Genomic DNA, 16,095 nt, shown 5'->3' on the forward strand with positions numbered 1-16,095 from the left:
CTTGGCCCTTCCATTTGCTTCCGGTAAGGTTGTCCCTGCAAACCTCCTTCAACCGTGTCTTGGTTGTAGACTCCCACTTCAACACGACTAGCATCTTAAGCTTAGACACCTAGGAACTCTCTCTTTTCTCAGCTTGGCTATTCCAGAAGTTCAATTCACTGTTAATAAAGCTCTTTGGTTATCAAGGCTTTTTTTTTTCCAGCACACAGAATTTCAACTGAGCACTGTTTAAATGAGAAATTCCCTCCAACTAACTTGTTCTAAACTAAACTGCTTGAAAACAGAACTGCACATAGGAATCTACTCCCTCCTGTAATTAACTCTTTGTTTACCCTTCTGCTTTACTATTGCTCATCTCCCAGGCAGCTTGATCACATGATCAGTTACTGGAAGCAAGTTGTTTTTATTTGCAAGAAATCATCTTCCAGAGAAACCTGGTTCTAAAAGGGACCATCACCCTAACATTAAATATAGTTTTTTCCCCCCAAAAGCAGAGGCCATTGCACTACGATTCTATAAATATACCATTAGCTCTCGATTGAACTCGTCCAAATGATGTGGGTGATAGTCTGAACCTCAGAAACTAACAATCTGCCAGAAGATGCTCAGTTCAAATGTCAGTTTGGGCACCATCAGCTGATCAAAGTTGGGATAGCAATGTGTGCGCTGTAATTAGCCCTAGGGTTCCTGGGATGGCGGCAGGGGAGGGCATGGGGAATATCAGCCAGGATTCTTCATTTTTTAAAAAAATACTGACTGGTGAAGTCAAGATTGGGCTCGCCTGTGTTATGGTTCATTATTGAACAGCCTTGGCTGCAGTACGAAAGAGCTTCTGGCACTTATGGGATCAAATTAGACAAGACTCTGCATCTTCAGGAGAATACTGGTAAATAAAATAATTGAACAAATGCTATAAATGTAGCCCTGAGAGTACCAGTTCTACAACTGTTGCAGTGTTTGCATTTGCAAATTGCTCAGTACTTAAGACGAGTTGCCATGTCGTTTTACTTTTACTTATTTTATTTTCGATTTTTGAACTGTAGACTGAACTGTAGAATGTGGCTTGAGTTTGAACCCACCCTAAATGAGTATTCAAGCATAACTGCCCACTACAAACGACTCTGGACCATTTTCAATGGTTATGTGTCATCAACATCCACCTCCTTTCAACTGATATCTGGTTCAACATTGACAACAGCTGCAGAGAAATCGGTGACAAAAAACATCCCGCTTCCCCATCTCAAATGAAGGAACAAAGAGCCCATAAAATGAGGGTTAAATAATTCAAATAAATGTGGTTATTTTCCTTTGTGTTTCCTCTACCATGGAATTTCATTCTCTAGAAGGTTTCTTCAGTTGCTGGGTTTGTGGGGAGGAAAGAGGGCAAATGGAAGGACACTGATAATCTCCATAGGCTTCTGGGAAAGAGTATCATATGTCAGGCTTTACCAGCGAGTGCAAATTTGTTTTTTTTTCCTTCCACCCATGTGTTGGGAACGGGACAAATGTGGACTACTACTCAAATTTCTAATCTTTCCATCTATCCATGCAAGTGATACACAAAATTGCCGAGATTGAGTTTTGTTATAAACTTATAGCAATTAAGTGATTCGGGCAATCTGCAAAAAAATCTCATTTTAAGTGGTACATCTGTTTTTTTGGCTTTGTGCTTTATGAATCATTTTTTGCATGCTTCAAACATCTGTTACACATAGAAAACCTTACTGGACTATAAATTTATGACTTATCTGTTGCTCACTATCCAAGAACCATTAACTCTTAAACTTCGCACATAAAGATTGTTACTGTGCATTTAAAGGCTAAAGGAAATGGAAGTGTATAGGACAGAGATCTCAAATAGTTCAATGTATAAACATGTCAAGCAATAAGACATTGCGTCATACAGGTCATTAAGGTCCAGGTTCAACCTTTGATCTGACATGGTTCAGTACAGAGGCCTAAGCATTCACAAGGACTCCTAAAAGCTGGTGCAGCATTGATGACAATGGAAGAGTTTGAGATTAAAGAGACACAGTTGGACTGTCAACCCATAGTTTTTTTGGCTGCTGTAACTTTATTTTTACTGTTGTCATGAGTGAACAAAGTGCAAGTGAACTTCACGTCATAGGTTTTGACTTCTATTGCTGAGCTTGAGAAATCCAACACAGTTTCTTTTTTAAAAAAGTGATGCATGGTCAAACAGAACCTGTGTTACATTAATTCAGGTTTTGTTTGTGCCCATAGCCAATAGGGAGGTAGCTCCATGAAGGAGCCTAGTAAACCATGTGCAGAAAGTATTTCCATTGCCAAGCAGTATTGGAAGTTAATTTGAATACTGGCCCTTCAGTAGAGACAACAAAATGTAAAGCATCTTCTAGACTCAGCACCAAGAAGGTGGGGACTCAAGTCTTTATATAAAAGCTTATTCCAAAACAGATTATATTTTTCCCCTTTGCTTGCATAATATCAATCTAAAAAAAACTGATGAAGTGGCCAAGGAAGCTGGAAGATCCAAAGCAGTACTGAATATTGGCCTTAAGACATCTGAAAAAAAGATTGAAATTGCAGCAGGACCCAGACTCATCATAAGTTTCAGATATAGTAAACATTCTGTCACTGCTATTTAAGGAGCACAAAAAAGACTTGAGAACACAAAAGTGCAGTTTGCAATGACAGTGGATTTAGAAATTAATGCGAATGTGCGCGCTAAAGGCTCGAGATTCATTTTATAGTGAAACTTGGGATTTTTCTCCTTGACAAATTCCCACCTCACCGCCTACAAACATATTTTTGGCATGATTTTGTGAATTTTCTGGCATTTTAGAACCAACTTTAATTCAGAGATAAGCAACAAATGTCACTCGTCAGCTCAGCCCACATCTTGAGAATTATCTTTTGAAAGAATTAATGCTGCTTTTAAAGCCAAAAATATTTCCCAAGAACAATTAGATTTTTAAAATACTAAAATGGGAGTAATTTTAAAGGACTTCAATGTAATTTTATATGGGTCATTTTCATTTATCGCAGGTCTAATCTGAGATACGTCATGATAACTTAAGAACTGAACCTCTTGAAAGTTACAACTACAATAACAGTAAAGGGTGCAAACCTTACATTCAGAGGACAAAACTAGCCAGCTATTCAAACTGTTCCATTCTCATGGCAGCCAAGTGTCAGATGAGGGATTACCCTAACTGAGGGCATATTGATTTAACTTTTTAAAGAATGAAGGAATGTAGCGACCTAAGGAACTCAGGATATCTAAGTACTTTACAGTCAATTAATTTCAAACTATTTTTAATTTTAATTAACTTCAGGAGAGATGACACAAGTCACCACTATTGAAACAGACTTTCAGACCTTAGAACTAAGCACTGATAAAGATAACAACAATTTGTATTTATACTGCACCTCCCGTGTAATAAAATGCTCCAGAGTGCTGTGCAGGAGTGTTACAAAGCAAAATTTGACACCAAGCCATATAAGGAGACAGCAGGGCAGATGACCAAAATCTTGGTCAAACAGGTGGGTTTTAAAGGTGCATCTTAAAAGAGAATAATGGTGGATTAATTAAAATCTGGGAAGTCAGAATTAGAGGAGTACAGATATCTCAGTGGGATGTGGGAACTGAAAGAAATTACTGGAAGGATTTGAAATCAAGGTTGGGATTTTAAGGCCACCCCTGCCCCCAGCTATCCTTTTCTGGTGGGAACTGGAACAGGATAGCGTGGGGGGGGGTGGTGGTAGCGTGTGTAAAATTGGACACCATGCCAGTGGCTCTGTTCCTGCTGCCTACCCACTCCTGCTGCAATTTTACCAGCAGCAGGGCAGACAGTGGGGGTGTGGCCAGGCGGCCAGCTCGTCTGTGGCCCAATTGAGACCCTTAAATAAAGGTCCTCTCCTGTCACTACTGGGATTTTACCCACAATGGGAGACGCTGGCACCGCGTCCAGCATGGCAAGTGAAACCTGGTAGACTGGTGGCTGGAAAAGGGAGAGTGTGTGTGTGTGTGTGGGGGGGGGGGGGTGGGGCGGTCCTTTTCAACTCCCCTTTGTCTATGGGAGGCCACCCCAAGGTATTCCCACACCTTTGCGCTTCCCCCCTGCCACCAACTCTGCCCACTTCAGCTCCCACCCTGGGGCCTGCCAGCCTGGCCCTGGTGAGATCCTGGACTTGCCTTCATCTGGGCTTCATCGCAGATCACTTCCCTCCGGGACTCGCTGCAGTCCCAGCAATGACCATCACTCCCAGTGGTGCTGCTGGGAAAAGGGAACTGCTGGACATTTGATTGCCTGGCAGCTCTTGAAGGCAAGCACCCGATTCCCAGTGTAAAATTCAGTCCCAAGAGTGAGTGTTTTAAAATCGAGGCAAGGCAGATCACTAAGTACAAGTATGAAAGGTTGTGAGTTAGGACTCAAGCAGCACAGTTGGATGAGCTCAAGTTTATGGAGGATAGGAAGTTGGAGGTCAGCCATGATTGGATTGGAATAGTAAAATTTAGTGGTAACAAAGGCATGATGAGGAATCAGCGCCAGGTAAGCTGAGGCAGGGATAGAATCGGGCAATGTTATAGAGGTAAAAATTGGCCATAGTGCAGATTTGTGATCAGAAGCTCATCATGAGGGTCAAATATAATACCAAAGTTGTGAACTGTCTGGCTCAGCCTCCGAGTTGTCAGGCAGAGGGATGGAGTCAGTGACTAGGGATAGGAGTTTGGAGAGAGGACTGAAAACTATGGCTTTGGTCTTCCCAATGTTTCATTGGAGGAAATTGCTGCTCATCCAACACTCTCTCTATTTGTCAGACAAGTAGCCTGACGATATAGAGAGAGTAGGTCTAAGGTGTTTTCAGTGTTTATGTGGAAACTGATGCTGTGATTTTGGATGATGTCACCTAGGAGCAGCGTGTAGATGGAGAATTGTAAGATTGACAAGGATAGGCGTTTGGAGGACACCTGAGGTAACAGTGTGGAAGTGAGCAGATAAGCCAATGCAGGTGATTCAATGGCTACAACTAGATAATATTAGATAGAATGAAACAAGGCAAGTGCAGTCCCACCTAACTGGATGATGGTGGAGAGGCGTTGGAGGAGGATGGTGTGGTCAACCCTGTCAAAGGCAGCAGACAGGTCTAGAAGGATGAGAAGGGATTATTTACCTTCGTCGCGGGCACATGGGATATCACTTATGACTTTGATATGAACCGTTTCAGCCCTGTTGTACTGTTGCATAAACCTGATTAGAGGCATTCAAATATGGAGTTCTGGGAAAGATGACATGAATTTGGGAGGTGACAACATGTTCAAGGGACTTTGGAGAGGAAAGGGAGGTCGTTTTTAAAAAAATTTATTCATTCATGGGATGTAGGCATCACTGGCTAGGCCAGCATTGCCCATCCCTAATTGTCCTTGTTCAAAGGGCACTTAAGAGTTAACCACATCGCTGTGGGTCTGAAGTCACATGTAGGCCAGACCAGGTAAGGACAGCAGATTTCCTTCCTTAAAAGGACTTTAGTGAACCAGATGGGGTTTTACAACAATCGGCAATGGTTTCATGATCAGACATTTAATTCTAAATTTTCATTGAATTCAAATTTCATCATCTGCTGTGGTGGGATTCAAACCCGGGTCCCCAGAGCGTTACCCTGGGTATCTGGAATACTAGCCAGTGACAATACCACTATGCACGAACAAAGAGGTCAAGGGTTGTTTTTTTGAGGAGATAGGTGATGACTGCAGATTTGAAAGAGAGGAACAGAACTGGAGGAGAGAACACCATTAACAATATTAGCTAGTACAAGCACCAGGAAGGGAAGTTGGGTGGTCAGCTGTTTAGTGGTAATAGGTTGAGGGAGTAGGAGATGGGTCTCATTGACAAGATGAGCTGAGAGAAGGCATGAGCGGGATAGATAAGAAACTAGAAAACAATGAGAGTTCAGGGTTAGGGCAGGGGGAATATTAGAGGAAGTTTGGCCCATTGGGCTAGATGAAGAAAGGGAAGTGGCAGAGACAGCTGATGGGATGATCTCAATCTTATTGACAAAGAAATCTATGAGCTCCTCGTAATTCTTGTTGGTGGTGAGAGTGGAGGAATATACCAACAGATTAACCTGTTTTTTAAATCTTATTTCAGATGGTGATCAGTTTGCTGTGCAGTTCAAATTTTACTGTTCTTAAAAATCTTAAGAAATAAGACTCGGACATGGTAACCTGGTATGTACTAGGTTCTTCTGCTACTGAAGTTTGTTCTAGTTTATGTTTCCCTTTATATATGCCTACTGCCCATTGCTTTAGTTATTCACGCATTCTGAGTCTCATATAGATCTTTTAGTTCTATGATTTCTTTTATTGCACCTCCTATTGAATCGTGTTGATATTAAGCCTACTATTCAATCATTTCCAACTCTTCACCTAGCTCTTTACAGGTCACACCTTTTATTTTCTGATATGTGTAGATCTGTTGCATTTCTTCTCCATTCCCCTTTTGTTATTTTTTTTCAAAAGCCGTTCATCCATAATAACTTCCAGTTCTGGGGAATGAGGAATGCCTGAAATATCTTATCTGCCCTCTCCACAGATGCTGCTGAACCTACCAAGCCTTTGCAGTAACTTCTGTTTTTCCAACAGCGAAGGAAATAATTTCAGTCCGACTTCATACCTCCATCCCCTCCCTCCAACAAATTTGATTGGTTGATAGACATCTTCTAACCCCAGTAAAAAATAATCATGAGTTCAAACATCGTCAACTTAGAACTTAGACAATTGGCGTGTATATGTTTGCATGTCGGCACATTTTCAATTTTTCCCTGGAATAAAGGCTCCTAGCATGCATGGAAAGAAAGAAAGGGAAACTTACATTTACATTTCACAAACACTGGACATCTCAAAGCGCTTTGCAGCCAATGAAGTACTTTTGAAGTGTAATCACTGCTGTAATGTAGAAAATGCTGCAGCTAAATTGTGTACAACAAACTCCCACAAACAGCAATGTGATAATGACCAGATAATCTGTTTTTGTGATGTTGTTTGAGGGATAAATATTGACACTATCGTACAAGCAAATCAAGTTTCCATAGAAACAAATGAGGACAGAATTGGCATCCATTAAAATCGTCAGTGCTAAATTAACATTTAATATGTGCACAATAAAATTAAGCAGAGGCATCCTCACCAGCCCACCCCCACGCAAAGAGGTTAAAGTTAGATGAAATGCAGTTACCCTGTGTATACTTCCTACAAATACAGTCTAAGTAGCATACTACAACAGCATGTTTTACTAAGTGACCACAACAAATGGAACATGGCTTCTAACTGGCAATTCAGTTATAACAAGGACAATGTGAGATGATCTAACTTGAGGTACAATTGATCAGGACCATAATGAGTAGAAGAATCTACACTATTAATAATCCCTCTTCCAGTTCAGTCACAGAGTAACACCCTGCTCTGCTCCATCTTATCATTTTGAAAGGAGCTAAGTCAGGAAATTTAGTCACCTGAGCCTAAGATCAGTTTGGGTTGTTTTACCTTTTTGCAAAGTTCAAATGCTGGATAGGGCAAGGGGTGAGATTAATGCTCAAGCTGTATGCTGCTGATGAAAATTTACTGAAGTCCTTATTAACTAATGTCATTGCATCATAATAGACCAGTGGAAAATAAATTTAATTTAAAGAATGGTATCTGGCTTACAGTTTAGAAAATTCCAGGCTGTCCTGTTTAAAATCAAATTAGCTGGCCTGAAACAAGGCTGTCTGGTTCACAACTGAATCTGTAGCAACCATAGTATGATTCCACTTGGCTCATTATATAAATCATTATATAATTCTAACTGAAATAATCTTCACTGCACATCATGTTTTACTTTGCAAAATAAATAGACAGTAGATACTATAAACATGTCAGGAAACATTTGCTCTAAATTGACCTCTATTGTACTGTAACAAATAATAATTCAAAACAGAATCTAATTCAGTAAATGTTTTTCTTTAAACTAGTTCCTTTGTGAAGACACGGTATCATACAATGCTATCAGTTACCATATTGCTTTCTCTGTCTAACATACTTCAAGGGATTAGTGGAAAAAAATAATAACATGTTCCATACATCCAGCTCATTCTTTCCCTTACCTAGAGTTGCGGGATGACTGGTCTGGTTTATTTCTATCGGAGCGACCTGTAAACAACACACAAAAAAAAGGATCATTTTGGATTCATGTAATTTACATTTTTCAATTCAAACAGATTATTCCATATGATGAACTGTGGGATTCAGCACGCACACAAGTGGTTAAAAACCAAATAAATATCTTGTTAATTAGTCTATTTTAGTAGAAGGTGCACCATAAAAACCCATTATTGTCAGATTCAAGCAGTTGGTTTAACAACTTTCCAAGAAACCTCTGCAACTTTTAAATTTGACTTTTTTTGCCCATTAGTTTCTGGGTGGAAAATGGGTGAAATAGGGTCTAATTTCTCCCTTACTGTGCAGTTTACTCACTTGCTATCTCCTGATAATGGTGAGTCTCATTAGATTGTTTATATTTTCCATCATCAGCATAATGTAGGTGATAATTATAAGACTTCTGTTTGTATTTAAAATTCATCTTTTGTTTTTTTTAAACCATTACTAAAATTAAGATGTGGAAATACACTGTATTTTACTCTTTCCAGTTTATAGAATGTCCAGAGTCCAAACATCAACCGAAGCTACAACAGGTTTGTGCTCCGTATATTCCATTTTAAAAAACTATTTCTGTCTGCCTCACTCATATACGTGCACACACAATGTTTTAAATAACCATCAATAAAACATTTGGAAATTTGTCCTCCGGCTTTTCTTCAAATAATTTTGAAACACAATCACATCAGTTTTGTCATACAAAAGCATTCCATCATTTACTAGCTGAAAAGTTACTGATGCACCATGGGAAATCATACACCATTGAACATGCTCAGACTGTGGGATCTACCTTCAGCATAAAGAGTCGCTGTTCCGAGCTTTGGGAGAAGCTGAGGCCTTTAACTAAAACCTTTGATGAAGGTTATAAAAGACAGAAACATTTCAATTGATATTATACATCGGGTTACTGCAAAATGTATAATTTTTAATTTTTTTTTGTCAAAGTCTGACTTTGAGGTTTGTTACTAAGAAAATTGTATCACGTGATTCAACTGATTCACCAACAAACTATGATGGTGAAATGTTTACATATAATTCTTCTATTATAAAGTGCATACAGCATCCTACTGTAAATATATACATAAAATTTCCAGCATAGTTAGTTACAGGAACTGCACAGTACATAAAACATTTAAAAAATATAGTTGACTACATTGATACATCGATTGTAGAATATTATAGTGGCATCATGGTGAACTACAACTGTTTCCATTTATGATCTCCAGGGATTGTGAAAAAATTTACTGGAATAATGCCATTATGTATGGTTTATAAAATTCCTTATGTCCAGAATAATTCAGTTTCAACTTAGATGAATAAGTTAATTCTTTTTAAAGAAGAAATAACTTTCACAATGGCAATTTTTATGAACAGACATAAATAAAATTAATAGTGAACAAACTGAAAAATCTTAGTAATTTCAACTGTAAGTTTACCAGTGATGTGATATAGAAAGCCAATGACTAGGCTAGCACTCAATACAGTTTTATAAGATTCTCGCATCATTTGGCTTGTGTTGTATATAGCTTACTTCCATGCATTTCCCACCTTTGATCCAACATCATAAATGAAGCATAACTGCCATAAATCAGTGCAAAACAAGGGGATTAAAATACACTTTCAAACCCATTTAAACTGCACCAGTGGACAAAATTACTTCATCTTTTTCGCTTTTGCTTTAGATTCTTGCTGCCAATTTTCTCTCTTCCTTCCTGAAGTCATGGATCCCTTGCTAGACAATGAGAGTAAGCCTAAACAGTGAGAGTTGGCATTCTATTTGATCATATACAGCATCATCACCAAGCCTCATCTCTATCCAAAACCACATACTTGCACACCTATTAAAGATTGCTGAATAGTGAAGAGAAATGTTAATATCAGACAACGATCCCCTGCCTAACTTGCAGGCTATCATGTCAGGTCAACCGTAGTACCTTTGTCACCCTGGCAGAGATTCATGAGCTCAGTACAGAGTTCGGCCCTCTTGGTCTACCCATTTTCTTAACCAGCCAATCTATCAGAGGGGCTCATGGCTCTCTTCAACCTAGTTGAAAAGTAAAGTTTGCAGAGTGGTTTCTGAAGCTCTTCAATATTTCTGTCCTGCTACTAGTTTACGCTTCAGGTATTTTGCAGGACATTGCCACACTGTGCCTCCCATCAACATGGCAGATTCCAGTAATTTCATCTAGACTAGCCTCTCTCTCAACTGCCATTATGGATTTGATCATCACAACAACAGCAGGGGACTGGTGATAATGTTGGTTAAACATTAACTGCTTCTCTCAGGGATGAATTCAAATCCAGTCCACTGAAAGACTCCACAGTCTGTTGACTGTAATGAGTCTAGTGTTCAGATGTATTATATTGTACCAAATGTACCATATTGTAGGCAATCAGCAAGATTGTAAGAACATGTGGATTCAAACTAAATCAATCACATTCCTCCAATTTGACAGTACCTCATCTGAAAAAGAAAGTCTACAATGAAAAGCAGCAATTAATTCATCAATTTTAGAATCCATCTCATGAGAAATCTCAACCAAAATAACTCTTTATCTTTAGTTCTTATTTTTGAGTGAGCACAATAACAAAAAGTGTAACCATGTTACATGGCATGTTATTGGTGTGATATTGTTAATACTTTTAGGGGCACTATAATCTGCTTGTGTTCCTGGGCTGCAAAGATTGGGGCAGAGATCAAATTTACCTAGGTCCAAAGCTCAAACATTGTAGTTACTGAGCCTACAATAACTTTTTTGATCCAGAATCACTAGAGCTTTAAGTAGGTCAAAAGGGTTTTCCATGCTAAATGTTAATCTGATGAGGTCATTTGAAGCTGTGACAACCTTTGACCCGGAAGCAGTACAGTAAGCAAAATTTGTAATTGCTTTAAAATGTCTGTGGAGTCTGTAATTGTTTTTAAGACTGTTTGAAAAGGATTTTTGAGAGTTTGCATTAATTGTAAACGAATCAACTGTAATTTTCTTCAAGAAGAAGAAATACTGGTCCATGTGACCTAGCAACCCTTGACCAGAAGAGGTGCCAATAGGAAGTTAAGACCAAAATCCATGTGGCCAGAAACAAAAAGAGGAGAGCTGCAGACAAAGGAGAGCTGTAGCAGAGGGAGAACAAACACAAGGTACTTCTACAAGGAACAGCAAGTGTTATACAGTTAAACAGAATGGAAAGACGAAGACAGAGTTATAGCAGGGATTACGAATTGGACAATTTTGCTGCAGCTGAGTTTTGCCTGAGCTGATCAGGATTTTTAACGAAGTTAATTAAAGGTTTGGAATAAAGGAGTCTCTGGAGAATCTGTGCCATCAAGCCCGCCGTGAACCTAGCTAGGGAGGTTCTATAGGAGTGTGCCAATCTGATGACGACTGTCTCTGGGGCCCTCAGTTAGAAAACGACTGCCAATGAATGTGACTTGAGGGCCAAATTGATTGAGTAGGAAAGTGAGAGATCTTACATACCAGAGGCCGAGTTAGAGAACTTTAGAATTGCAAGTGGTGTCAGATGATTGCGGGGAGTGATGCAAGAGCTTCTGGTTATGAGAGGCGTATCTTTATTGTATTGTCTATTTAAAGTAAAATTCACATTTTTGTTTGAAGTATCATTTGCCTGTTATTTCATGTTTAATTTGGATTGGCTCTGATTCATGTTAAAGTAAAAGCTACCAAAAATGGAATCTTGTTGGCAATTTCTTCATTTGCGAGGAGGGTGGGGATGAGGGTTCCCACATGGGGATCAGAACAGAAGCTAACAACCATTGTGAAATTGGACAGTTCTGTGATTTTTTAAAAATTGCTTTCTCTTCCAATAATCCAATAAATAGCAGCTTTGAAATTTAACTTTGTCCTTTATGACAAGAAACTGTACCTTGTCTTTATTCTTCTCTTGCTGAGGTCAGCAAGAGAAAACAGAGATAAACGCAAAGAACTGCGGATGCTGGAAATCCAAAACAAAAACAGAAACAGAAATACCTGGAAAAACTCAGCAAGTCTGGCAGCATCGGTGGAGAAGAGCTCAGTTGACGTTTCGAGTCCTCATGACCCTTCAACAGAACTAAGTAAAAATAGGAAAGGGGTGAAATATAAGCTGGTTTAAGGGCTGGGAGGGGGGCGGGGGGGGGGCGGTTGTTGGGACAAGAAGCCAGTAATAGGTGGAGATAACCAAAAGATGTCACAGACAAAAGGATCAAAGAGGTGTTGAAGGTGGTGATATTATCTAAAGGAATGTGCTAATTAAGGGTAGAAAGCAGGACAAACAAGGTACAGATAGCTCTAGTGGGGGTGGGGTGGGGTGAAGGAATACTAAAAAGGCTAAAAGGTAGAGATAAAACAATGGGTGGAAATACATTTAAAAATAATGGAAATAGGTGGGAAAAGAAAAATCTATATAAATTATTGGAAAAAACAAAAAGGAGGGGGAAGAAACGGAAAGGGGGTGGGGATGGAGGAGAGAGTTCATGATCTAAAATTGTTGAACTCAATATTCAGTCCGGAAGGCTGTAAAGTGCCTAGTCGGAAGATGAGGTGCTGTTCCTCCAGTTTGCGTTGAGCTTCACTGGAACAATGCAGCAAGCCAAGGACAGACATGTGGGCATGAGAGCAGGGTGGAGTGTTGAAATGGCAAGCGACAGGGAGGTCTGGGTCATGCTTGTGGACAGACCGAAGGTGTTCTGCAAAGCGGTCACCCAATCTGCGTTTCGTCTCTCCAATGTAGAGGAGACTGCATTGGGAGCAACAAATGCAGTAGACAAGTTGAAGGAAGTGCAAGTGAAATGCTGCTTCACTTGAAAGGAGTGTTTGGGCCCTTGGATGGTGAGGAGAGAGGAAGTGAAGGGGCAGGTGTTGCATCTTCTGCGGTTGCATGGGAAGGTGCCGTGGGAGGCGGTTGAGGTGTAGGGGGTGATGGAGGAGTGGACCAGGGTGTCACGGAGGCAACGATCCCTACGGAATGCTGCCAGAGGGGTGAAGAGAAGATGTGTTTGGTGGTGGCATCATGCTGGAGTTGGCGGAAATGGCGGAGGATGATCCTTTGAATGCGGAGGCTGGTGGGGTGATAAGTGAGGACAAGGGGGACCCTATCATGTTTCTGGGAAGGAGGAGAAGGCGTGAGGGCGGATGCGTGGGAAATGGGCCGGACACGGTTGAGGGCCCTGTCAATGACCGTGGGTGGAAAACCTCGGTTAAGGAAGAAGGAGGACATGTCAGGGGAACTGTTTTTGAAAGTGGCATCATCAGAACAGATGCGACGGAGGCGAAGGAACTGAGAGAATGGGATGGAGTCCTTACAGGAAGCGGGGTGTGAGGAGTTGTAGTCGAGGTAGCTGTGGGAGTCGGTAGGCTTGTAATGGATATTGGTGGACAGTCTATCACCAGAAATTGAGACAGAGAGGTCAAGGAAGGGAAGGGAAGTGTCAGAGATGGACCATGTGAAAATGATGGAGGGGTGGAAATTGGAAGCAAAATTAATAAAAAATTTTCCAGGTCCAGACGAGAGCATGAAGCAGCACCGAAGTAATCATCGATGTACCGGAGAAAGAGTTGTGGGAGGGGGCCAGAGTAGGACTGGAATAAAGAATGTTCCACATACCCCATAAAGAGACAGGCATAGCTGGGGCCCATGCGGGTACCCATAGCCACACCTTTTATTTGGAGGAAGTGAGAGGAGTTAAAGGAGAAATTGTTCAGTGTGAGAACAAGTTCAGCTAGATGGAGGAGAGTAGTGGTGGATGGGGATTGTTCGGGCCTCTGTTCGAGGAAGAAGCTAAGGGCCCTCAGACCATCCTGGTGGGGGATGGAGGTGTAGAGGGATTGGATGTCCATGGTGAAGAGGAGGCGGTTGGGGCCAGGGAACTGGAAATTGTTGATCTAACGTAAGGTGTCAGAGGAATCACGGATGTAGGTGGGAAGGGACTGGACAAGGGGAGAGAGAATGGAGTCAAGATAGCGAGAAATGAGTTCCGTGGGGCAGGAACAGGCTGACACGATCGGTCTGCCGGGACAGTCCTGTTTGTGGACTTTGGGTAGGAGGTAGAAGCGGGCCATCCGAGGTTGGGCGACTATCAGGTTGGAAGCTGTGGAAGGAAGATCTCCAGAGGATATGAGGTCAGTGACAGTCCTGGAAACAATGGCTTGATGTTCAGTGGTGGGGTCATGGTTCAGGCAGAGGTAGGAGGAAGTGTCTGCAAGTTGACGCTCAGCCTCCGTGAGGTAGAGGTCAATGCGCCAGACAACAACAGCACCACCCTTGTTAGCGGGTTTGATGACAATTTTCGGGTTGGACCTGAGAGAACGGAGTGCAGTAAGTTCAGAGAGAGACAGGTCAGAATGGGTGAGAAGAGCAGAGAAATTGAGATGAGAGAAAACAGGGTTTGGAATGCTGCTACCTTTTGAACTGGTAGTTTTAGAGACTAAAGTAACTAGTAGATTTATTGACAAATAGTACATCAAACACAAAGAAGAACTGTTATAATGGTTTACCTACCCTTAAAAATTTGGGACAGGATCTTCTGCGTTCTCTGGTAGCCAGCCAGGAAGTGCATGTAATTCAGCAGGATGGTGGCATACTGGAATTCCACTGTCTTCCCGCTGTCACTAGAATTAAGCGTTGGGTGGGAAGGCTCATGGTTGACCTTCCTGCCTATTGAGGCTTATGGGCCTCATCTCGCCCTTGGTGGTATTAACCCAGTGGCAGGTGGGCCTGTTGACATGCCTGACAAGTTAAATTATGTGGGCAGCTTGTCACCTCTGTGGGGAAGGGGAGGGTGGTCCTTTGATCAAAGGCACTCAGAGCCTGATTGAGGGACTTGACATCGGGAAGGGGGGACTGCCAAGAGCCATTTCCCTGTCCTTGCTGCCAACCCCCCTACACCCTTCTCCCCACGACCACCACCCTGTGGAATTTCCTTCTCCACATTACTTACCTGTGGCTTTGGTCACTGTGATCTTGGGATTCCAGTAGGTTTTTTCCCTGCACCAGCCACCACCTCTCCTATAACGCTGCTGAACACAACAGCTTCCAGCCTCTGATTGACCGCAGCTCTTGGTAGGTGAGACTTCTGGCCCCCGGGTCTTCAGGGAAAGGCCCGCTGCTGGCCTCACCACTGCCTGGTTAGCTTGTGGTTAAGCGGCCTTCTCGAAAGGAGGCAGTGGGGGTCTCTCGCCGGCTTTCCAGCCAGCAGGCAGAGATACCAGACGCCCCAACAAGATTCTACCCTATGTCTTTTGATTTTTAGTTTGAATGTTGCATCAAATTTATGAAGAGATAATTAGATTACAGACCCAGATTCTTTTCAACCATTGTGTTCCAACACCTAGCTGGCCAGAAAGACAGTTTTGAAAGGACACTCAAGTTTCCTTCTTTTAATTTCTATTGCGTCAAAGCTAGCTCTGGGGATTCTCAGATATTCATCTAAGAATCCGTCTCGCATACAACTTTCTAATTAACAAAGCAATGGTTTCCAGATAAAATCAAACACTCCCTATGCAAATTTCCAAATAAAGATAGCATAGACGATGTTAAAATGTCAAATAAATACAGAAAATTCTATAAATAGGTAACATACCATATTGTATGACAGAGATTAGTCAAGATTGCCGGTAGAAACCTTTCCTGCAAAAAGAAGCGAGGTAAGCCCCTTCACAGGCTGACCAAGCTAAACAGGGAAATGTCTGTGTCAAATATATCAAACGATAATGGGAATACCTCATCATACAGAAGGCCCTTGGGTATGCAACCATCTTCCATCCTGCAGACATGCTTGATCCACCGAATCTGCCTCTGTTTGATTAGTGCCAATATAATTGGGAGCTTGGCCTTTGAGAGGACTGTTGCATGTGATTTTGACCTGCCAGGTGTTGTGCCCAGTAAAGGCATGTCAGTTTTTAATAACTTTAGAGTAAAGTTCA

General features: G+C 41.4%; 1 protein-coding gene across 2 annotated transcripts in view; it reads right to left on the bottom strand.

The window, feature by feature from the left end:
* The window catches only part of sh3d19 (SH3 domain containing 19), a 205,649-nt gene that overhangs the window by 118,431 nt on the left and 71,123 nt on the right, over positions 1–16,095 (bottom strand). For both annotated transcript variants that reach the window (XM_078541262.1, XM_078541261.1), the window contains exon 2: positions 8,125–8,170. In XM_078541262.1, coding sequence (XP_078397388.1) covers positions 8,125–8,170 — 46 coding nt within the window. The remainder of the gene's footprint in view (positions 1–8,124; positions 8,171–16,095) is intronic.

The sequence above is a fragment of the Cetorhinus maximus genome, chromosome 1 (assembly GCF_964194155.1).
Source record: "Cetorhinus maximus chromosome 1, sCetMax3.hap1.1, whole genome shotgun sequence".
Lineage (NCBI taxonomy): Eukaryota > Metazoa > Chordata > Chondrichthyes > Lamniformes > Cetorhinidae > Cetorhinus > Cetorhinus maximus.